The 24380-nt window shown below is 52.0% G+C and overlaps 1 protein-coding gene across 5 annotated transcripts in view; it reads right to left on the bottom strand.

Annotated features, from left to right (window-relative positions):
* Positions 1-24380, bottom strand: part of Synpo (synaptopodin) — a 65659-nt gene that overhangs the window by 13771 nt on the left and 27508 nt on the right. For 3 of the 5 annotated variants that reach the window (XM_040741763.1, XM_040741762.1, XM_040741764.1), the window contains exon 2: positions 20991-21631. In XM_040741763.1, coding sequence (XP_040597697.1) covers positions 20991-21372 — 382 coding nt within the window. In that variant the 5' untranslated portion in view covers positions 21373-21631. Of the gene's footprint in view, positions 1-4229; positions 4255-15485; positions 15702-20990; positions 21632-24380 lie in introns of those variants that run through there. The other 2 variants (XR_001196773.3, XM_013116814.3) reach the window with 2 other exon arrangements.

Here is a 24380-nt window from a genome sequence, read left to right as displayed (position 1 = left end):
AGAGAGTCCAGAGGTGAGCCCCAGCCACAGGGACCAGCAGCCCTCAATGCCTGGCTGTGGCACAGGTCATGATGCCCTTTCTTCTAGCCTAGGTCTCTGGGAGGCCCACTGAGAGCTCTGGACAGCAGCCCTGAGTACAAGCCTTTGGTGGAAGAAGACTGGAGGGCCGGTGAAAAGAAGAGCTGCCTGGAGCCAGGTGAGACGGGGCAGATCCAGAGTGCAGGACAGGCTCCAAGACAGAACATTGCCTCAGGAAGGTGGGGATGCCATGACACAGGCCTCACGTGGCCCATGGACAGCACTCCTCATTCATTGCTTTGATCATCTATAAGCTGGTGATCCCAAAAGATAATGCTGTTGCTACTACCACTGTACATGACAGCCAGGCTCAGAGATGCCCACTAGGTTGTCAAACAACTTCAGGTGGAAGAGCTACAATTCAGAACTCAGGAAGTCTGACTGGCTTTCTAGCTTGGTGCCTTGGCGGGAGGGACGTCAAGGAAGCTTCAAGCTTCCCAAAGGACAGTCTGCAGACCCCCATCTCCCATCCCGCCAATGCCCCTCGACCGCTTCTGCCACTCCTTCCTTTTAGGAGAAGCTGATGAACTTGTTCTCACGGAGACAGAAATGACTGACAGGCTATGAAATGCCGGTGAAGGATGAGGAGTAGGATTAGAAGTAGGATTAGGAGTCAGTAAACTCCGAGCTGTGGTTTTGCTCTAGCAGGAACAAGCCCTCTCTCCAACTACTCCTGGTCCTTATCACCGTCTGTAGACAGTCCCCTAATCCTGCCCACCACTTCGTCCATCTGAGCTAAAGGAAGGGATCCGTGGCAGGGGAAGAGAGGCCAGAGCAGAAGGTCAGGACATTCAGAATTCAAGGAAATGTTTCTCCACACTAGTGCCGTCAATGGGAGTGTCCAGGCAAGGCCAGTCGGGGAGGATGGGAGTCAGAGGTGGGAACAGAGGTTGGCGTGAGGCAGCCCATTGTAGCAGCCTGGGAGCCTTGGCAACAGGATGGGTAAACAGGCTGGGTAAACTGCCCCCCTGGTGGGGTCAGGAAGGACCCAATGTCCCAGCCACAATACAGCCTTTGGCTTGGCTGGGGCAGGAAAATGAGGAGGTCTGAGTAATAGCCTAGCCCCTTTGCCAGTCCAGCCTACATCCTCCCTGCACAGAGGGAAATGACACAGACCCCAAGGATGCATCCATGCCAGAAGTGGACACAGACCTACGCATCCCCCTATGGAATGATCCACACTTGAGAGAGAAGGGCTGATAGCCAAAGGGCATACAGGGATAGGAGCGGGGATCCCTAGGGCCAGCTCTAGTCTTGCTACTAACAGGCTAGCAGAAGTCCCCATCTGCCTCTTTCCTGGCACTGGGAGGGAAAATAGGCCAGACAGGGGATACCACATGCCCTGAGTCACACCCCAAACCCCAAAGGCCCCTCTGAGTGTTCAGCTTACTCACTCTGACTGGGTCCTCCCTGCAGCCCAGCTTCCCCAGGATGCTCTGCCGCCGGCCTCGGTTCTCAAAGCCTCTGGGACAGGCAGCCAAGCTCCTGGCTGATGGAGAGAGGAAAATCCTACCTTGACAGTACCCAGAGGAGCTAGATATGACTTCTCTCCTCCACAGATGACTCAGCCCAGCTCTTTATCAGGAAAACGATTCTGCAACTGCCTTTTAAATGGCCTCTCCACCCCCAGTCTCTCCCCCGCCAATCAACCCACCCCACGCAGCCAGATTCACCAGATTCACTTGTCCTCCCTCCTGCTCTCTGCTTCTCTCCTGCTCAGAACCCCAAGCTACGGGAGAGCCAGAAGGGTCTGCCTCATCCCAGCATTCCGGGGTCCTGATAGCAAAGCTACCTAAGCAAGCACTCTCTTTCTGTGTCCTCGGCAATGGCTGGGAGCACAGTGGTTCCCGGGTCACGCTCCTGCCCTGGAGTTCCTGCCTGGAAACAGATCAGGAACCTCTCCACTTGAAGCCTTCTACTTGCCATCTTTTCTACGCACCCTACGCCCCCAGCCTCTCACCCAGTTTGAATGTGATCAACCCCACCCCGAAGCCTCTCAGCCTGTCAGTACTTAAACTGTACTGCCTGGGGTCATCATCACTTGTGAGCAGTCTCACTTCCAGGGAGAGCTTGCTGTTTGCTAGGAACTATGACAGGACCTTGCTTCATCACTCTGATCACAGCAGCCCCGAGGCTGGCAGTGACCTCATCTCTACCTCAGAGGAGACGTGTACTGCAGAGGTGCTGTGACTTGGAACAGGCCACAAGGCTAGTTGGAGCTGAAGATCACTCAGGGTGGCCCTCCCAGTGTTGGTTTCATGACATCCAGGGTCTGGGTCTTCTGTCCCCCATAGACTAAAGGAGCCTGAGGGCAGGGCCACCCACGCTCCACTCCTACAGGCCTTCCTGCCCACATCTTCTGTGAGGATGACAACTGCCACTCTTTGCCTGCTGAGTTCCAGATGTTCCTGGTCCCCTCTCCTCTGTCCCCGCCACCCCATTCTCCCGCTATCAAAAGGGCATCAGACAGGCAGAGACAGAAGAGGAAGACAAGCTCAGATCAGCTGCCAACTATCCCTGCAGGTAAAAGACAGACTGCTGGCTGACCAGGGACTTAAGGGCTGGCTAGGAGGTCCTGGTAGGACCTGACTGTCATAGCATCCCTCTTGCCTGTTCTACTGGCTAATCACTCATGTAGAGTAGGTTTCAGAGTCTTAGAAATGGCAGCCAGAGGACTGGAGATACAGATCAATGTGGAGCACCAGCCTAGCCTGCACAAAGGCCTTGCATTCAGGGTAAGTGGCACGTGCCTTAATCTCAGCATCGGAGGTGGAGACAGGAGGGTAAGAAGTTCAATGTATGGTTACTCAGCAAGTCTGAGGCCTGCTGGGCTACATACGACTCTGTCTACAACAAAACAAACAACAAACCAGCCAGCCTGGTGGTGCGCGCCTTTCATCCCAGCACTAAGGAGGCAGAGGCAGGTGGATCTTTATGAGTTTCAGGCCAGTCAAGGCTACAAAGTAAGACCTTGTGTCAAAAAACTGACCTATTATTAGGAAACAAGAAACAAACAAGCAAAAACAAAACAACAATAAAAACAGAAACCAGGGGCTGGAGAGGTCTCTCAGAAGTCAACATGGCTTACTGCTCCTGCAGAAGACGCAAACTCAGTTCCCAGCACCCACATGGTGGCTCACAACCATCTGTAGTTCTAATTTCAGAAGATCCAACACCCTCTCCTAGCCTCCATGGGCACTGCACACACATGATACACAAACATATATGCAGGCAAAACACCCACACTCATAAAATAAAAATTTATAAATTTTAAAACAAAACCAAAACAGGCATGTGGCACACACCTTTAATCCTACCCTTCTGGAGGCTAAGGAAGTCAGGATTTCTGAGAGTTCCAGGCTTGCCAGGGTGACACAGTTGAAACAATAGAGAGAGAGAAGACAAAACCCAAAATGGTAACCAAAGACAGGTAAGTTTAGGCCTAGGCGAACAAGACCTACAAAAGAGGTAATGTAGGCCTGCAGGCTATGAGGTCTCTTAGGTCTCTTGGAGGAGTCAGGAGCACAAGACAGAACATACGAATAACCCTAGGGACATGAAGGTCCAGAGACACGGAGGTGGCAAGCCAGGATAGGAGAGAGAATTTTCCTTTATCTCTGCTCATCAGGGCCTGCCCCACTCTGGGCCCTACACACAGATGAGGCCTTTTCCCTGAGCTCTGTGCCAAGGCCTGCCTCTAGCATCTCTAAATGCCTCAGCCCAGGCAGAAGGATCAGGAGGGGCGCGCAGTGGGTGTGGACTGAAGGGTCAGTAACCCCACATCCAAGGAAGGCTTCTGGGTCTTCAGCTTTGCTCCAGATTCATCTGGATTGTAGACTGGAAAGTGGTTCTCTCGGTGGGTTAGACCAGCAAGCCTGTGGGTGGGATGGGAGATGAAGCCCAGAGTCGTGTCAAACCCAAGGAGAAGAATATTCCCTGAAGTACCAGGAGAACACAGAGCCTGGGAAAGAGAGAAATCAGGACAACGCAATCCAAAGGTTTCCTTGGAGAGGACAGCATTTGCCTCAGGTTTTCGTAAGTGGAGATGAGGGATGCTCCAAGCAACAGGGACAGTTTCCAGACACTGGAAGACTCAAGGTAGTCTGGCCCCATCCACCCCCACGGCCCAAAGCAAGACGGAGAGAAGAAACCTTTGACAAAGAATGACAGCAGCCTTGCCTGGAGTCCAGTTTGCATGCAGTGAGCCGGGTATCATTTCACAGGAGCCCAGGAACTCTGAGGCTCTGCCCTGAGCTACGTGCACCCTGGGATATGCCTTGGGCCTCTGGGTGGTTATATAACACACACCGACCGCACAGCCCCGACGTCAGCCAGTCCCCTCTGCCTCCTCCACTCTGCCATCTGTCTCTCTGCCACTTCCTTCATATAGAAGAGGCTTCTGTGCGGCCAAAAAAAAAAAAAAAAACGAAGGCCAGCCCTGTGGTAAATTCCCCACATTCCTCCCCTCAGAAAAATAAATAACCCAGGAGAAAAAAACACAGGAGGAATGATAATGACGGCACAAGCATGCTGGCACTTGGGCTGCTCACTGGGGTAGACAGCATGGGAACCCAGCACTGCTTTGTGCCTCCCCCGAGGTGGGGCCTGTTGCTGCCTCTCACCAAGGGTTTAAGGCCAAACTGGGGCTCAGGCGTGCTCACAGCTTCCAGAGGTGCGGGGAGTCCCTGTGGTCACCACAAGTAGTCACCACAGCAAACCTGTCAGCGGCGAGGTGCCCTCGCTCCTCAAGTGGCCACCCACTCACCACATGCACGCACGGGGTCTTCCTTCTTCACGTAGAATCATCCTGTCAACGTTTTACTTTATCCTCGTGCGCTCTAAGCATTCTTATCTCCATTCTCGAGACAAGGAAACCGAGGCTCTGAGATCTGAGGATTCCCTACAGCATTGGGCTACAGAGTCAGCTGTGAGTCTCCAGCACCTGCCTACATTCCCATCCTGTCAGCTGGCGCCTCCTCCAGGTAGCCCGCCCTTCTACCTACTGTGCAACAGGTCGCCCATCACCCACCCAGAGTAAGTCACTGCGTCTCCCAGTCTCAATAAAACAAGGATAAGCAGCTTAGAGTAGTGGTTATGTGCCTCAAATCCCAACACTCAGGAGGTGGAGGCAGGTGGATCTCTGTGAGTTAGATGCCTACCAGGGCTACATAGTGAGACCCTGTCTCAATCAGTCAATCAGTCAATCAATAAATAACAAAGACAGTCTACTTCTTAGTCACCGCTCAGCAAGCGGCATGCAGAGGTGGCTATCAGGTTTAAAGTCACGGTCACTCCTGCCGCGGTTAACTCTGGAGAGCCTTGCAAGGCTGGGGCTCTTGGTCTCTCACCCCCTCTGCCTCTCTTCCCCAGGCAACCTCTGCTCTATGTATAACCAAGCCTACCCCCATCCCGTTTCCTCTACCCTAGGGACCCTCTGAGGCATGTCCCAGGTCCAAGATCCCAGTAGGGAAGAAGCAGCCTATGTAGGTTCTGGCTGGCCATGCACCCAAGAGCGCACCAGGACTCCAGGGAGCTAGAAGATGCTGGCCCTACCACACCCATTTCAATGGGGCTCATCAGTTTCCAGGCCTAACTGTCCCCTGGACCCAACAGGAATCCTGCCAGAGAGGCCAAGTGAGCCAATCCTGCCTTTCCATTTTCCTCAAAGTACAAAAGAACATAGGAGGCCAGGACGATTCTGGTGTTTGTCCTGTTGTGTCTGGGTGGCCTTGAGCTAACTCCTAAACCTCTTTGAACCTAGTTTACCCATCTCCTCAAAGAGGGGGGGGATTGCACTGGGACCAGTCCTTAACATCTTAATAGCTATGTAAGTCTCAAATGTGTCTCAGAAAACACAAACCAAGCCTGTGGCCTCAGGTGTATCACATCTTAGGGAGAGGATAACCAGACAGTTTAAAGAAAATAAGTATAAGTAGTACACACTCCCAGATTCAACCAATATTTATCTCACAAACTGAGGGTCGGGCACTGTTCACAGCCATAAAAAGAAATAGTACAAAATGTGCAAATTTTAGAAAGGGGGCACAATAATAAATGCACACGTAGTCTAAGCCTGTGGAGAGGTCACTTGCAAAGTTAGCTACAGCAATAAAGGTCGTCTTCACAGAGAAAGAAAGCACTCTGAGTGAGGCCGTGAGGAGAACGAGTAGCTTGGCAGAGGGACAGCTTGTGCTAAGGTCCTGAGACAGGCTCCACCACACCCAAGCAGGGAAAGCGTCTTTTCCAAAGGCCTTCTCTCTGGGATCTCATTCTCTTTCCTCAAGGCAGGACAGACGCCAGCGGGTGGCACACCTCTCCCTTTGCACACAGGCTCCCACACAGAGGTTCTGCCTGCTTCAAATCTGCACGACACACAGCAGAGCCCACCCAGGCATGCACACACTGAACACAGTGGGCAGGACAGACACATGAGCGCCTGCAGGCATGTTCATGGAAGTACACCGTGCTCACACAGTGCGCCAGCATGGGCACACTTGAAACAGGTACACACTTTGTGGGCGGGTATGTGTCCGTTCAGGCTACCCAGTCTCCAGGTATGGAGTTACCAACTGTTCTTGCCACAGGCACACGCTGCTGGAGAGGGGCCAGTGACCTAATGGTATGCTCTGCAATCCATGACTCTGCACCTCTGTCAGAGCCTCTCTCTTCGGGGACGCATTAAAATGTACCACATGGTGCTTGAGTGTCCCAGGAGACAACAGTGTTCCAGAGAACGTCCCCCTTTCCACCCTTACAACACCTGTAAAGTATCTGTGCGGCACTGAGTATATCCATAGCAACTGTCAGCATCATCAGCTGCCGCCACAGATGCCCCAGCTCTTTCCTATACAGTGATCAGGACAGCTGAGGACCGGGAGAGAAAGACCAGCCCCAGCCTTAGACCTCAGCAAGTCCCCTTCTCTCCTGCCCAGATCAGAACTTGCAGGTGGTCCACATGGCAATTCCTGGGCTCCAGTCTAGACCTATGGCTCTACCTAAGGGACTCTGGTATCCAGCCAGGGACTCACTGGACCTTAAGAGCCCATCAACCCATAAGTTAAGTTTATTGCTAGCAAACACATAGACAGATGCCTAGACTGTGGTCTGGAATAAAACATGACTCCTTAATACTAACCCAAAACATTTAATAACATGAACTATGTGAAAAAATGTATTATGTGGGATGGGTATGAGAAATGTTTATTGACGTGTACCTATACATAGTGCTGTGGGTGATAATGTCATGATGAAACCTAGTTATTTTGTGTGCTAAGTAGAAAACTTAATAAAAATGATACAGTTCCACACACAATGATCTACAGTGAATATAAGTCATCCTTTAAGTCCTCCACCACTTTGGTAGTTTCCATAGCACTTTTCGTTTATCAGAAATGCAGGCAGAGCAGGGATTGTTACATCATTCTACAGACTAGGAAACTGAAGCAGCGGCTAGGTGTAGTGGCATTTGCTTATACCTGCAGAATTTAGAAAGTAGAGGTAGGATTGCCATGAATTTTATAGCCCAGCCAGGGCTACATAGCAAGACCCTGTCTAAGAAAAACTAAAAAGCAAGAGGTGCAGGGGGGCAGAGAAGGTCATCCTGCCTCCCAGGATTTCATAGCACACAGCCTTTGGTTTCCAGCCTGAGGCTTAGCCACCTCCAGCCTGATCCACTCATCCCTTAAAATTTGGTTTTAGCCACAGGGTAACTGGCCTTTATTCCAGGTTTGTGAAAACTGACACATGTTACTTCAGCGACTCAAGCTTCCCTAGCCATGGGACAGCCTCAACCAGTTAGTTAATCTTCCAGCATGGTAGTTTCTCTCTCACTGGGCTGTATGCAAAGGCCCAAAGCCCTGGAACTACTTGCTAGCATTTGACCTAAAACAATTATTTTGCCCTAACTAACCTCATCGTGCGCTACGATGACCGTCAGCTGAATCTCTGTAACAGTCAGGGTTGGTCACATACATGCAGAGTACCCATCAACAGGCCCATGGCTCATGCCCCAGTGACGGTGGTGTGCGTGGGATCTGACTAACATGCTACCTTTTAGAAGAAGAGAAGCTTGTTTCACTTGTCAGCGTACATACACACCGCATATGTACAACTGCATACATGTCTTTTGTAACTCTCGACGGCCTCAAACTTGCTGTGTAGTGGGAGACGACTTTGATCCTCCTACATCTACTTCCCAAGTGCTGGAATTATAGATGTAGATGTGTACCACCACACCCAGGCTTGTGTGGTACTGAGAACTGAACCCAGGGCTTCAGGCATGCTTGGCTAGCATTCCCCCCCACCGAGCCACATCCTGGATTCAGCATTGTATTTCACATTCCATTTACCAGCTTGAGCTTTACAGGCCGAAGTGGGGTGACAGGCCAGATGACAAAGCCTGCACCTCCGCAGCACCATGCAATCTCACTCAACTGGAGTATTTATCTGGGAATGGGGTTTTCAAGATGGGTGAGGTCAGGTCTCCACTCGGAGGCTTCCTGGGAACTCAGTGGCCTTTGCAGGTCATGCCCCTTCTTGGTGTGGGTTCCCCAAAAGGGTTTGTCAAGTTTGGGGCCCTGGGAAACTGTTTTCCTCTCTACCTGGTGCCAAGCACTTTCTCACCTCAGGGCTACACAGCAGATGTGCTTGTCACAACAGTGACGAAGGCCAGGCTGGAAAGGCCATGTCCTGGGAGCCCTGAATGTAATCCTGCTGACGAAGAGGCATAAATAATGTACCAGTATGTTCTCTCCTCCCCACCCTGAACCGCTAAGAATAGAACCAGCTACCCTTCCAGGGATCCCAAAGAGAAGAGGACAGGACACCAAATGAGAACAAGCAGGCTGTGGCCTGCCAACTGCTCCCGTTAGCCCACATTTCTAGACTCTCAAGATATGGAACCCCAGAGAATTAAGGGTGCTTAGAGGCCAGTGACCAAGTTCTTGAGTAAAAGAGAGGCCCGGGAAGACTATATGTAAAACCTCGGAGAGGGAGGAAGCATCTGTGGACTTGAACTCTTTCCAAATTTGAAAATGCTTGGCCTAGAATGGTTCTCATGCTCTGAAGCACAGGGGAACGGTGCAGGACACTTGTCAGACTTCACACTGTAACTCATGGGGAGGGTGACTGCAGGGGGCGAGGCACGAGACCCTGAACTTCCAGTGATGCTGTCGCGGCAACCACATGCCCCCATTTTGAGAGCAGCAAAAAAAAAAAAAAAAACAAAAAAAAAACAAAAACAAAAAACAAAAAACAAAACAAAACAAAAAAAACAAAAAACTATTCTCTAGGACACTGATTGGGAAACCGGGTCCAAAGAAAAAGGCTTCCACAGAGCACAAGCAAATGAACTGCCACCCCAGGGCTTTGACTTCCGGGGACTCTGAGCTGCTTGCCCAAGGACATGCTCTGACCTGTGGCTGCTGGGCCACCATACCCTGCTCATGGCAGTGCCTTCATATACAAGCACAATGACCCCAGCAGAGAGGTGTGACTCCAGATGCTCTGTGAGCAGCCGTCTCTGAAGTAGCTGAGTATGGGATCCACTGACAGCGCCTGTCACAAGAAAGAGGATGCAGGCCGCCTTTGGCACAGCTCCAGAGAGACTTCTCCTTCTCAGTGTCCCCCTCAAATCCCTTTGGGGCTCCAGGGCTGGGTGACTATCTCCATTGCCCCGTGATGCTCCTACCTCTCTTTGGACGCCTCATCCTCCTAACACTGCAGGCTCGCTGGCCTTCCTTTAAAGGTTCATTGGAGATGCGACACCTTTTCTCATGTCAGGGCCTTCCCCTCGCTGTGTCACTGCCTCCAGCCCCGTTCTGTCCCTTGCCCCATCAGCTGTGACCTCCTGACCACACTTCTCCTTCTTTGGGGGTGCTAGCATGTGGTTTCTACCCCTGGGAGTGACATTCTCACCATGGCATCGTCAGAATATTCTCCCAACTCATCAGATTCCACCACTGTTTGTTTTAATATCAGTCTGCTCCACCCTAACAGGGCAGAGACATTGGCGGTGACCTCCCGTGCCTGCAGCTGGGGTCGGACAAACATCTGTCCACCAGGAGAAAAGAACAGAGGAATGACCTGTTCGCACCTCATTTTGCAAAGCCTTCGCCGCCCTATGAATCTCACTCAACCAGAGAAACTGTTAAGAACAGTATTTTCGAGATGATTGGGGGTAAGACCTGGACCCTGCTGCTCTCTGAGGCACAGTGGCCTATACAGGCCATGCCACCTCTTGGTGTGGAGTCCCTAGCACAGTAGTCTATACAGGCCATGCCACCTCTTGGTGTGGGGTCCCTAGCACCGTCTGCCAGGTTTTTGTGGAGAAGGAACCTGGGTAAGACTTCTAAAGCTGCAAAGAAAGCACTTTCACTAATCCCATTCCTCTATCTTTGCTTAATGCCCAGAGAGGGATGGGGTCTCACCCGAGGCCACACAACCAGTGCATGGCGACACCAGACATCCTTGGCACAGTTAGAATCCAACAGCCGAGCTTCAGGCCCACCCTAGCTCCATGAGAGCTCCATCTGCCTAGATACTAGGAGGGAAGAAGAGAGTAGCTGTGGCTGAGCGCATGTGGATTCAGGCCCAGAGCCAGGGTTGGTGGATGGGACTCTCAGCAGGAGGCCTGAGAAGAGTCCAGCAGCTGGGTCCCTGGAAGCCAAACAGAGGCTGGGTGGTGGCATGTCTGGCCCTCACGCACATGACAGTCTATTTTTTAATCAGTACCCTCCCCACCCTACCCCCAATTCCATGTATGCTCTCAAAGGGTCCTGTGTCCTATCTCTCCATGGAGACCAAAAGGATACAAGAGTCCAAGAACGAAGAGTGTCCAGCTGTCTGGGAGGTGTGGGACCGGTCTGTGGACTCTGTGACTTCAGTTTCCCTCTCTGTACAGAGCAGGGACATGCCAGGCTGCATGGGTTGTTACAGCTCAGGCACTGACACCCTTGCAAGCTCTTCAGCGTCAACCACACTCACTCTGGCAGGGCTACCCCTGCCTGTTGTACCCACGGAGCACATCTAATCATCCTTTGCCTACCCACAAGGAAGAAGGGGCGGGAAAGAAAGGAGAAGCCCAGGAGGCTACTCTTGCCAGTGCCTGAGGGTTAGAGACAATGAAATTCGGGAGACACTCTATGATCTGGAGAAGGTAGAGTGGCCTCTCTGGACTGTGTTACGCAGTAATAAAGCATGTGGTCTATGGGGTCAGTCTTTGGAGCTCATTGAACTAGCCACTCTGTGCCTCAGGTCCCCATTCCTAAAACAGCGAGGCTGGTCTGGAACACAGGAACAAAAATAATACTTTTCAAAAACTGTTTTTTATTTATGGAGCACGTTGGTTCCAAGAGATCTTATTCTGGACTGGCCACAAGGGTCTCAAGTCGGCCCACTGTTCCAACCACGGTCTCGTCTAACTGTTCTTTCCTTACTACAGGTCAATGATCTTGGGTTCTACAAAGTAGCTCCGTCCCATCCTTCCTTCTCATTCCTTACGGCTGAAACCTGAGGCCTGAAGGAAGCAAAGGGCTGCTGGAGACCACGGGTCTATGAGGTAACCCTGAAGCTCACTCCAGGTCCTGTCCGTTGTGCTGGCTCGCCCTGCCACCTCCACAACACGCTGGCCAAACAGCAACAAGAAATTTACAGGAGATATGAGGAGCCTTGGGCGAGAGGCCATCTGCTCAAGGGCTTGCTATTTTAATGGAGACCGAAACATGGAGATACTATTAATAAGTAGTAGCACATTTCTTAAGTATTCATCATCAACTCGCTCCATTTTCGTAACACTACAAGGCCTAGCATTGTCTCTGTCTTATAGATGAGGAAACAAGGGTCCAGAGGGGTTACACAATGTGCTTATGAACTCTCAGGCAGCCAGGAATGAAACCCCAAAGTCTGACCACAGCATTCATGCGCCAGCCATTCAGGAAGCAGGCGACACAGAGATAGACTGTAGCATCCAGGGAGGTACACGGGGCAAGGCAGGGTCAGCACAGACCCACAGTGGGCTGCCTCACTGAGTGGAAAAGATGAACCGGGGTGATGGAATGTCAGCATCAGCCAGTCAGTGAAGAGTTCATTCCAGAAAAAGGGCTTTGGTTAAGCCTCTGGAATTACAAGGCCTGGGGGCTGTGTCATGTAGACTCCTCCTCCGGTCACCCTGAGTAATAACTGAGCCCCAGCGTCCAGGGATAGTTCACAAAGGGCTCCATACACACACTGACCTAACTCACAGAGCCTCCCCAGAGGCAAATTAAGCCCTCCCTCTGACCAGACATCAGGCCCAAATCCTATGGCCTGTGTTTTAAAGCCCTGGCCTGGGGGGGGAGGGGAGAATATGTTACAATCTGCAGCCAGCACACACCACCCACACCTAAGTTTTCTTCGAGACATGCTTCCTCCAAGAAGCCCAGAACACCCTTCAAATACCATTCAGACCCCCAAGCCACAATGGCCCCTGATAGGCCTTCCCTGGTCACAAAGGAGCCCCTCAGCTTGCTCTCCATCTCAACAGTGGACTTCTGCTACCCCCTGAAATTATCTTGTTGATTTACTCATTCCTTTTTTGTTCTTTTCTTATTCTCTCAATTAAAACAAAAGTGTCCATGGGGAGATGGTCCATCATATAAAGACGCTTGTCACCAAGCCTGATGACCTGACTACAATCCCTGGGACCCACATGGTAGAAGGAGAGAACCAACTACTACTGATCTCCATACACATACCATGTGCTTATTTACAAACATTCATGATGCATTCCCCTCCCCACACACATACAAGAAATGTAATTTAAAAATTTAGACAAAGCTTCTAGCTTCTAATCAGGTGAGGCAGCACGTATCTCCTGTAATCTCAGCACTCAGAAGATGGAAAGAGACCGATCGTGAATCAGTGCCAGTCTGAGCTATATAGCAAGTTCCAAACCAGCATGAGCTACATGGTGAGACTCTGTCTCAAAAAGCTCAAGACTATGTGTGTGTGTACACATATATATACTCTGTGTGTGTGTGTAAATACAAATATATAGCTAGCACCCAGAGGGCAGAATCTGAATGGCTTGTTTTCTACTATAACCTGGTTCCTAAGCACCCTTCCCCCACTCATTGCTAGCCAGGGCTATTGAGGTCCCAGGAATGCAAGGGATTTAATCAAGGTCAATTGTCAAGCCAGCAGGTAGCAGAGGTCAGCCTGGTACTATAGCTGGGGCACTCAGCCTGGCTCCCATCTCTCCCTGCCAACTTCCTGCGGCCTGTTTTGATCCTGCTTCACAATGGGACAGAGCTGGAAAGCCTTTGACAACAGTGCCCACTCTACTTCTTAGAGCCCGTGGTAGCCTGATCTGGGCAGCCCTGACTGCTTCCCCTCAGTCCCTCCCTTCCTGGCATCAACTGCTCAGATGAGCTCATGTCTGGAAACCTAGGAGCTGCCATGAAGGAAAAGGTGCCTCCCAGGCCTGGCCCCTGGGCTGGAGGTGTGTTCAGAGCCTTGTGAGAAGGCTACCTTCGTAGGTGGGGCACATGCAGAGTGTGAACTTCCCACCTAGCAGGCTCTGGAAATCATCCCTGAAGACTATAGGGAAAGAGACAGAGAAAGGCCCCCTGTGTCTCTTGCCACCCTCCTGATGCCCTAGGGCACTGTGCCCCACTTATTAAAGGGCTCCGCTGCCTTCTGCATACAGAAGTGCCCTGACAAACTCTTCCCCTGCCTGGCCTCAGTCTCCCCAACTCAGACAAGGGAGATGCACTAAGCAGTCAACAGTCCATTACAAGGAGCCTGCAGGCTTGAGTCACTGTAATAAGAAGCCAGGAGCAAAGCTAGCTATCCAGAAATCAGGCACCCCCTCCCAAAAAAGTTTACCTTACCTTCCAGACAGAGTAGAAGGACAACAGCTGGCAAGGGAGGGAAAGAGTTAAAGGCCTTTTTTTCCCCCACTGTGCAAATACTGACTCAGTGCTAACTTAGTTTAAAGGGGTGCAGGAGATAGGGCGTGGCTTGCAAAGTGATGGCAGGCTAAAATTTGGTGCCTGAAAGCCTTGGTGGCCCCGCAGTAAACATTTGCTGTTAGTTCTTCCAGTATCAAACATGAATGATGCTAGAACTAGGCAAAAGCAGGTCAGTTCCAGACAGGGATTTCGGCCTCCCTCTGCGGGACAGTCTTCAGATTCAGTTTTGCCTTAATCCCCCCTCCGCTTACATGGCTAGGGGCCAGGTCTGGGTCAGTGACAGGGCAGGCTGGCTTCAGGCAAAGCACCTCACTGTACCCTCTCCCTCATGACAAGCATCAGATTTCATCCCCCACTTTCCAAAGCAACAAGGGTGGGGCATCCTGACTGTCCCTAGGGCCACCATGGTACTTGGATTTGTAAGGCAGTTGCCCCCTTAGGGTCCACCTACCTACTTCTGTGGGATCTGGAGAAGGGAAGGGCAGGTCTAAATCCTACAACAAGACCTTACACTCCAGGGCCACCTGCCACTCCCTACCGGTGGGAATGGGGATAGGATACATGCTATCTGAGGTTTCTCACGCAACTGTAGAAACTTGTAGAAAGCCCAGATGTGGAGCACAGGCGTCTGTATCTCCATCTAGAACTAGGCTCAGAACTTGGGGTTGAGGGAGAACGAGGAGGCTTTTCCCCTAGATTCCTCAGAGGTCTTTCCAAGGCCCTAGACGTGACCTTCCCCCTCCCCTCATTCCAGCGTAGTGTCAGAAAGGAGCCGGCCCTTTCCGATAATTAAGAGAAAGGGAGAACAGTAATCGCGTGCTGTGAGATTAGGATGAGGAAAGGCCCAGGAGTCCCTAGGGGCACTTTAGGAAGGTCTTGATTTCCCCAGGTGGGATTGGGCCCTGAAGGTCCCAGCTGGGTGGCGGTGTGGCAACCCTGCGCACCGCACTATGCAGCTCCCTCTGCCCGGCCGCTCCGCCCGCGGGAAATGGAGGTGTCCGCCGGCACAGTCAGTCCTGCTGCCCCCGCAGGCGCCCACATCGGTTCACCCGCAGGCTCCTGGGTCTTGCAGCCTGATTTCCCGGAGCGGGCAGGGGCTCAGAGCTAGGACGGTGCCCATTGCTGAGCCTGAGGGCTGCATGCCCCCAACACCGACAGCCTTGAGGAGAGGGACACACAAGCTGAAGCTCACACAGCTGGGGAAGATAGCGCTCCGGCTCCGGAACAGAGCGTCCTCCGGTTTCCTAGCTGCTGGAGAGCCTTGAGATCTCTCCAGCCTGCACTGCACAGATGTGGGAAACTGAGGCTCCGTGTAGAAGCAACTAGGCAAAGCTCGCCCTGATTGCAGGGACTGGAGCCCAGATGTGCCACCTTCTCCGGGGAGGTACGAGCAGCTGCGCAGGTGGCAAGGGCGAGGCTCACTGGGCGCCTCGCCAGCCCCGAGCCCCCCCCACTCACCTCCAGCAGCGGTGCGCGGTCCCTGAGCTCCTGGGCGCCGCCGCCTTGGCTCACCTGGCTACGTCCACGCGTGAGCCCCGCCCCGAGATCCCTCTGCACCCCGCCCAGCAGCGGCGCCCGCTCAGCGCCCGAAGCAAGGTCCTGGCCGCTGGAGGCTGAAGGGGACCCGAGCGGGAGCCGCGGGCGCTGGGCGGGCGCCGCTCTCCTGCTGTGCGCTCCCCCGGGCCCTAGCGCCGCCCCTCCCGAGCCCCGCCCAGCCCCCGGGGTGTGACACCCCCTTCCCCCCTGTGACCGAAGCCTCATCTCCCGGCGGGTCCAGCTCTCAGCGTCCTCACTACACATCTCACTTTCAGTTGCCCCTATCTCCCCCGCTCCCCCCGTTTCCTCATCTTAGTGCGTATCTGTGGGTCTGTAGTTCTGCCCTTAAATTCTTTTTCATTCGTTTTTCTCCGTGCGCCGCCATCTCTTTGCCCCATTCTCGTTCCCTCCCCCATTACCCTCCTTTAAAATCTGTCTTTGGGATTCTGTCCCCTCATGTGAGAGCCACAACACTCCCACCCCAGTAACTAGAGTAAAACTATCGTCCTTGGTAGGGCTTAAGCAAAGAGGCTGAGGAGGGCTGTTGACTTAATTAGCTATCAGCAACAAGGGCAGAGATGCCGCGTGGCTTCGATTCCCCAACTTTTGCAGAACACCGTTTAGGCTGAGCTCAGCAGAAGCCATGGCAATTGTCACTGTGCTTCAGTGGGAGCATCCACACATAGTCCATAGTCTCACATTCCAGGGCAGATCCCGCGGGGAGCCAGTGGACTGGGAAACATAACGGGTTAACAAGCACCTCCACATCCCCAGCAATTCGGGAGGGAGACCACACTGGTTGATCACTCCTTCAGCCAGAGTGACTCCTGTGTCACTTGTCTCCAAGTGACTGTGTTTAGGTTTCTGATAAAGGAACTTACAAATATGCTGATGTACACCCGCCACACTCAAGGTCCTCTAAAACACAGACAGAAAAATGTTCAGGTTTGAGACTGTCCCTGTCCCCAGTGGGTAGGCTCTGAGCGCAGGAGGTCAGGTGACCAAGGAGGTAAATTCATTCCGGGCCCCTCCACCCCTCTGTCTGGCTTTGTGGGCTTCAGGGCATTCCCCTGACCCGTGGTCACCCTTGTCCTGTTGTGTTGGGTAGGGCACAAGAAGCTAGTCTGGTGATGGCACCAGGCAAGTGACTGCCTTCTCCTAGTATATGCGATGGGGAGGTGTCCGCCCAGCCTGTAGAAATCCAGGAAACAGAGTGCGTGGGTGAAAGGAAGAGAGAGAGAGAGGGAGGGAGAGGCTAGGATTACTGTGTGGGTGGTTGTGAAAGAGAAAGAGATTGGAAAAAGACAGGAGGAGAGAAAGTGGCTCAGTCTGCATGTGGGTGTGTGACAGTGGACCTGCAGGAGTGACCGTGCCTGGAGGACAGGCCATGAGTGTCGAGCACACGAAAGTGAGAAAAGGACGAGGTTTAGCTCTTGTCTACAGGAAGCTGTGTGCTTGTGTGAGAGCACTTGCCTGCGTCTGCATGGCCTGAAGTAGGATAGAAGCTATACAGACAAGCCTGAGATTCTTGTCCACATGTACTGTGATATGATGGATAAGGGGTTGTTTGGGAGTGCGTGTGCCAGTGTCTGCCCATTGCACATATATGTGCCAGGGTTTGATAGCATTCACACATGTATAAACTCTAAAAGTCATATATGGGAGGATGTTTGTCTGAGAATGGGGCATAGTCTACATTGTGGTGTGCACATGTGTTTATGAATGTATATGGTATGTACGTTCGATCAAGCAGCACGGGAAGGTATATGTAAACCTGTGAGCAGTGCTCTCCCTTGTCACCTTCACACACCTGTTAAAGTCACTAGGGTGTGGGGCTCCCTACCCAGCCTCCTGTGCCATCTGCTCTTTTCCAGAAGCCCAAGGGACAGGCTTGACCTTGACCAGACTCTGTCAGCTCTCTGCCTAATAAAATGGATGTAGTTTGTTTTCCTCTGCTTCATCAAGATGGATGTGGCCAGGGCAGACTTCCCATACAATCTATACTGGTACCCCTGTCCTCCTACCCTTCTGAGGCTCAAGGTGGTGTCTATTAGAGTGACAAAGGCCCCCGAATTCTCTAGATAACCCTCACCATCAAAATGGCCCCTGGCAGAGGAGAAGCTGGGTCAGCAGCGGCTCACAGGTCTCCCCCATACAGCCGAAGAAGAGGAATGTGCCTTGGCTGGGTCCCCCACCCACTCTCAGAGCCTGAACAACCATTTTCCAGCCCCAGGTGGGTGGAAGAACACAGCCTGCTTCCTTGTCTCCATGGAAACAAAGCAGCAGAAAAAGTATTTAGAAGCATGGGCCCAAGACCTCCCAGGGTTCAAATCTCAACTCCTCCACCTACAGGCCATTGGATTGCAATTTTGACACTTTTCTTAAATTCTGTGTACCTAGTTTCCTCACCTGTAAGGTAGGGGTAAGAAAAGAATGAACTAGGTGTGGGAGGCACACCTGGAATCCCAGCAGTGGAGAGGCAGCTGTTCAAGGTCAGCACAGGTTCCTTGGCAAATTCCAGGCCAGCAAGGCAACATAGCAAAATAAAAAGAAAAGACGAGGGAGAGGAGGAGGAAGAAGAAGAGGAGGCAGCAGTGGCAAGTCTGAACTCCCTAAGGCTATTCCGAGGATGCAATGAACTCATCTGTATAAAACATTCGATACAGAGCCTAGCGTCCGAAAAGAGAAGCCTGGGTTTCAGCCTTCGATTTTGCTACCAATCTACTGGGTGACTTTGCACACTTGTCGTTTCCTGCTTCTCTCCTTCTGTCTCCATCAGCCCTGCAGACTCGACCTTCAGCTGAGAAGAGGACGGTGGAGAAGATGGCTACCGAGCAGGGCTCTTTCTTGGTGAACTGTGGACCATCTAGCGTTTGGCAGAGGCCTGATCACATTCCTCTATCAATCAGGCTTCTCTCAGCCACTGCTGACATGGAACTTGAACTTGAGGCTGCAGTCCCTTCTCTCTTGCCAAAGGCCCTGTTCTGCCCAGCTCAGTGGTTACCAGCATCCACTGACTCCCAAATAAAGTTCTGCAAGGTGCCTCAGGCAGACGACGAATGGCTTGGACTTCAGTCTGCCAGGCAGCACTCCAGAAAGCCAGGTTTAATAGCGGAAGGATGGGTGTGATTGTCTGAAGATGCTTATGATCCTCTCTGTAATGAGAGGAAGCTTGGAGAGGAAGCCCTAAGCTGCTAATAACCTGGCAGCTCCCCAGACTTCTTCCCTCTGGCTCTCTAGGCAGAGGGAAGAGACCTGCCACTCCCCATCCCCGGGGAGCAGAGAAGCCATTGAGACTTAGATCCAAGACCACCCAGATTTCAACTCCTTAGCAAGACCAAGCTTCCTTTGAAAAGTCTTACTGCTCCCTTCTCTCCTCCTTTGGCTGCTCCTGCCCCTCTGCCCCTAGAATGCTCAGACCGACTGGATAGACAGTAAAGAGACAAATGAACTGGGCTATTCATGAAAAAGACACAGTGAGTCTCAGGGATGACAATGACTGTGTACCTTGGATGGGTGACCTGATTACTGAGTCTCTGTTGCCTCATCTGCCCTTCCTTGGAAAACTACAGTAAGCCAGAGAATGAGATCCCATCAAATGACCCATGGGCTGTGAGATGCCACCAAGGTAATTAAAGGTGATCTTTTCTCCTCTCCACCCCACCTGTAGTTGCTACCCTTCCAGGGTATCTGCAAAAAGCACACTTTCAGAATAGAATCCTAGCTGACAACACAAGGCCCCTAGTCAAACAACTATGGTTGAACATGTTTGCCACGTCCTGTACCAGTCACTTACGTTCCTGAGCCTCCATCTTCCATCTTTGTACTGGACTCTGCTGTGAGACTGCAGGGAGCCCTACACAGACGCTGTTAGCACAGCAGCAGCCTCTGCACACAGCTCAACCAACAGCAGCTAGGCCATTCAGCCAGCAACGATCGTTTCTATTTCACTTTACACAGCTACCTAGAGCACTGTAAATTTTCCAAAACATAGTCACAGCTAAGACCGTGGCACCCTTTCAACGGCTCCCGCTTTTATTCTGTTTTCACAGATGAAAAGGAACAAAAAGATGAGCTCACCAAAGGGACTTGCTAGGGCTTGAATACTGAGCACCGGGCTGATAACCCAACATCCTACCTCCTGACCCAGCTGTGGCTCCGGGGAAGGAGAGAGAGCGAGCCACAAAGCCCCTCAGGTTCATGAGGACCCACATTCGGGCTGACTCTGGGATCCTCCTCCCTGCTTAGAGACTCTGAAGGCCCCTCATTGCTCCCGACCAGCTCTCTACAAAACCCATGCCTCGGCAGGGACTGGGACCAAAGGAGATGACCAGAGCCTGGAGAGAGTTACTGCAGAGAGCAGAGTGGGTGAGAAGGTTGGCGAGGTGCCAGCTCTGGCGTCGTCAACAACACCTGCAGAGAAATGAAGTGTTCCTCCACTCTCTGGACGTACAAGCCCTCCCAGGACTGTCCCCCACACACTCTGCACCCTGGGCACTTGCTGGCAGCAGCTCTCCTGCCTGGGCAGATGGTGGCTCAGCTCACGGTCAGCCCTATCCCCAGTGCGAACCCACTTCATCTCCATTGCCATTGGCCAGCAGCGGAGGGACTCAGTAACCTCCTCTGCCTCATCCTGCCTGCTCTGAAGGCCCCAGCTCTTACTTGCCCCAGGAGAAACCGATCTTCTCCCTCCACAAGCTGTCACTGGATCTTGCTGCAATCCAGGTGACAAGGCTTCTGCCTTTGTCACTCAGCCCTGACAGATGGAGAACCAAGGGCTGAGTGAGGACCCTTTGCCTAGCTCAGCCATCAATATGCTTAGGGACCCTGATGAGCACTTTCCTCCTTTGAGTCTCAGTTTCCCAATGGAGGTCAGCTTACACTAAAGGCTTCACTCTGCCCGGTCAGCACCTGTGAGGCGATGACCGCTGTCAGTCAGAGAGTCTGTTTGTGTAGAGCTCTGTAGGTTTAATGAGGGGCTCTGCCCACTCAGGTGCTCAGGACTTCACAGTCACTTGCTACCAGTAATGGCTAAAGGGCAGGTGTGTGGGGTTTTGTCAACCAGGTGATATATAGGCTTTCTACTGACAAACAGCTGGAACTGCACATATGACCCAGGTGCCCATCTCCCCACAGCTGGAGATCTGGGCGTGCTGGAAGACTTGTGATCATTGTTAAACATCCTGGGAAAGCATGCTTTAAAAGTCCCTGATTAGCCAGGCGTTGGTGGTGCACGCCTTTAATCCCAGCACTCGGGAGGCAGGGGCAGGCGGATCTCTGTGAGTTTGAGGCCAGCCTGATCTACAGAGCGAGTTCCAGGACAGCCTCCAAAACAATACAGAGAAACCCTGTCTGGAGAAAAAAAAGTCCCTGATTAAGGCCTTGTGGAGTTTTCTATGACCCTAGGGAGAAGGGACACAAGCTTACCTGGTTTGGGGGCCACCCTGGGCCCAGGGCTGCTGCTGCCAGTTGCTGTCATCACTTTCCTGGCCTGTACCACATCGCAGTCACGGCTGGCTGTATCACGGTGCTGGAACCCATCTCGTGCCTCTCTGGAACAGCTGGGTGGCTGGATCATGCCTGAGGCTCTGGATAGCTGTGGTGTCCCATGGTTGACTCCGCTTCTGCCAGCCACCTCTTGTTCCTGGTCCACAAGCCTCACCTCTCCCTGCTGGCCGTCTTCACTGCTGCTCTCCTCAGCTTCCAGAGTCAAGCACCTGTAGCTCCCATCTGGGATCTGAAAGGTGCAAGGGGCAGGCCTCGCCTCACTGGGTCCAAGGGCTGGGGGTGGGAAGTGAGGGCCCAGCATTGTGGTCCTCTCCTTGGTGGTGCAAACGAGCAGCCCCCTGGCGCAGGGTGGGCGGCCGGTGTGAGAACTGTTCCTCACTCCTCTTGAGGCCTCCTTAGGTTCTCTGCAGATTCACCTTCTTCTGCTGCTGCACAGGGCTGGAGTGAGGTCTGGATGAGGGATGAGACAGACCTTTCCTGGCTGGGGGAAGATGTAGTCCTCCAACACTTCTCCTTACTCTCCTTAGCTCTGCTCTATAAGGACCTTCAGAGCGATCTGTCTGTACAGGAAGAGAAGGTACCACATGTCGGAGAGCTCACTGTGTGTTCGGAATGGAATCACTGAGACCCGTCCACCCCTGGGTAGCCTCGAGAGCTGGCTGGGATCTGGGGTACAGTTCTCACTCCTCCACAGGGAAGTGTTCCCAGAGGTCCGGTCTTGCAGCCTGTCATTAATACCCTGTCCTTAGGCTACCTGATACTTAACGTTTCCCTTCAATCCACTTTAAATCACATAACTTCTATTACTTTAGACTTATCTTGAGCAATAATTGCAGGAAAACCACAAGCACATAGTGCCAAGCCATCCCCTTGGCTTGTGCTGACATTAAATAAATATCTAGTTATTGTAAAACACTCATGAATTCTTTCACATCCCACCAAAGGTACACACACCACAAGAATCACAGGGACAGTGGGGTGGGGGTACACAACTAGGGTACACAGCTGGTTATAAGAGCCAACACAATGGGGTGCTGACATGGGCCCAGACTTTGAGCCAGAACCTAACTCCGCCACTTACGTGTTGGTCTCTGAGTTTCCCCTCCCCCACTTGTAACCTAGCTTGAGCACCCCATTATCTGAAAACCCCAAGTCCAAATCTTCTGAACACCATTGTGTAGCCACTGGTCCAAACCCCATCCCCAGACTTGAGGACTAACTCACAATAAGCATAAGGCTCAGTCAAAAAAAAAAAAAGCATCGTATAAAATGGCCTTCAGGCTGGGTATAAGATATGTATGAAACAGAAATTAAACTTAATTTTAGACTTGGCTTCTCATCCACAAAGCTAGCTCATTATGCATATGCAAATTTTCCAAAAAAAAGTCTAAAATCTGAAACACTTTGGTCCCAAGCACTTTAGATGAGGGATCAACTCCAATTTAGTTGTGCAAAGGGTTCTATGAAAAAATAGGCCTGGCATGGTGGCACACGCCTTTAGTCCCAGCACTTGGGAGGCAGAGGCAGGCGGATCTCTGTGAGTTCAAGGCCAGCCTAGTCTACAGAGTGAGTTCCAGGACAGGTCCAAAGCTACAGAGAAACTCTGTCTCAAAAAACAAACAAAGTAAAAATAGAAAAAGAAATGGATGCAGAACATCGAGCACACTTTCTAAGCCATTACTCAACCTATGTGGGCTACTCTTTAATGCCACAAAAATTCATCAGGCCCCTATTCTACTTCAGATCTAGTAAGAGACATGTAGTGTAGATGAAGGTATGGTATTCTAGCTCATGAAGTTTTGACATCTATTAGAGCAGTGGTTCTCAACCTTCCTAATACCGAAACCCTTTGATACAGTTCCTCACGCCATTGTGACCCCCCAACCTAAAATTATTTTCATTGCTGCTTCATAACTGTGATTTTGCTACTGTTATGAATTGTAATGTAAATATCTGTGTTTTCTGATGGTCTTAGGCGTCCCCTGTGAAAGGGTTCTTTGACCCCCAAAGGGGTTACGACACACAGATTGAGAACTGCTGTGCCAGGGAGAGCTGTGAATGATAATGAAAAAAAGGGTGATAATAGTAGAATTATTTATAAATGTTACAAATGATGATGATAATTGGGATAGGGCGGAGGCTCTCTCTTAGGGCTGAGGAGGAGGGCATGAATGGAGGTGACTCAGGGGAAGAGCTTAGCAGATGGACAGTGGGTGTAAGGAAGGAGGAGGAATGTGGGGTACCACACAGGTCTCTGGCTCTGAGGATGCGTGACGGCGTTCACGGGGGGGGGGGGGGGTGGAAACAGGGAAGGGCAGCTGTTTGGTGGAACAGGGAGGTGTCTGATGTTTAGATTTCCAGGGGAGACCTGCAGTGGGCAGGTCTCCAGGGATCCCAGAGAGCAGGAGAGAGTCCCACAGTGGGGACAAAAGTCTGGAAATCATTTGAAGAGACACAGTCTGACATGAACAAAACCTTTCCAGTTGAGGAGGTAGCCGCCAGTTATGCTTGAAGGCACCCTTGTAGTGAATGGATCTTATTGAAAGAGTCCATTCTACCACCGCTTAGCCATGGGAACTTTAGGAGATAGATGGAGGACTCGGGTGTGCACATAATCATGTACTGGCTGTGACTGACTGGTGAGAATTTATGGTAGCTTAATGACAGTGGGGTTGAGCCTGACACCCATGGCCCTTAGGCCTCTAGTCCAGGCCAGTCATCGCAGCTGTAGTAGTGTGGATTGAGGTGCTGGCCTCTGTCTGGGGCTGTACCAGGAGAGACCGGCAGGCAGACTGGGAGATAAACGCATTACCAGACCCTCTGGTAGATCAGAGCCAACCAGGGGAAGGCAGACATGAGTCCTGATCAGAGAGACAACCAAGTACCTATTAGCAGGATCTGGGAAGAAGAGTGCCTCCAGGACTGGGTATTCCTGGGTATCCACTTAGGCAAGCATCTCGGAGTACTAGACAGATGCTTTCTTTCGTAACTCATCCTAGAGGGAGGGAAAGTGAGAACCCACCGAATGAAGTGACCCAGCTGGGGTCACACCTTGCTCTGACACCTTGACCATGAGGCTGGACCTCAGACCTGGCAAAGGTGGCCTCAGGTCTTCCCTCTTCCCAGGACCCTGCTTGCTTACTGACAGACGTCAGACTCCTGCCAGTGGAGTCGCAAAGGTCTTAGACTCTCATGAAGGGGACCAGAGCTTGGCCAGGGGCCTCCTGCCCTCTGGAGTCAGTTTGCCCCAAGGGCACAATGCAACTCAGGCAGCCTGTGCTAGAGCGGCCACACGTCACAGATCCACAG

This window comes from Mesocricetus auratus, unplaced genomic scaffold (assembly GCF_017639785.1).
Source record: "Mesocricetus auratus isolate SY011 unplaced genomic scaffold, BCM_Maur_2.0 Super-Scaffold_6730, whole genome shotgun sequence".
Classification (NCBI taxonomy): domain Eukaryota; kingdom Metazoa; phylum Chordata; class Mammalia; order Rodentia; family Cricetidae; genus Mesocricetus; species Mesocricetus auratus.
Note: the sequence above shows the minus strand (reverse complement) of the source record. Positions and strands in the feature narration are given on the sequence as shown.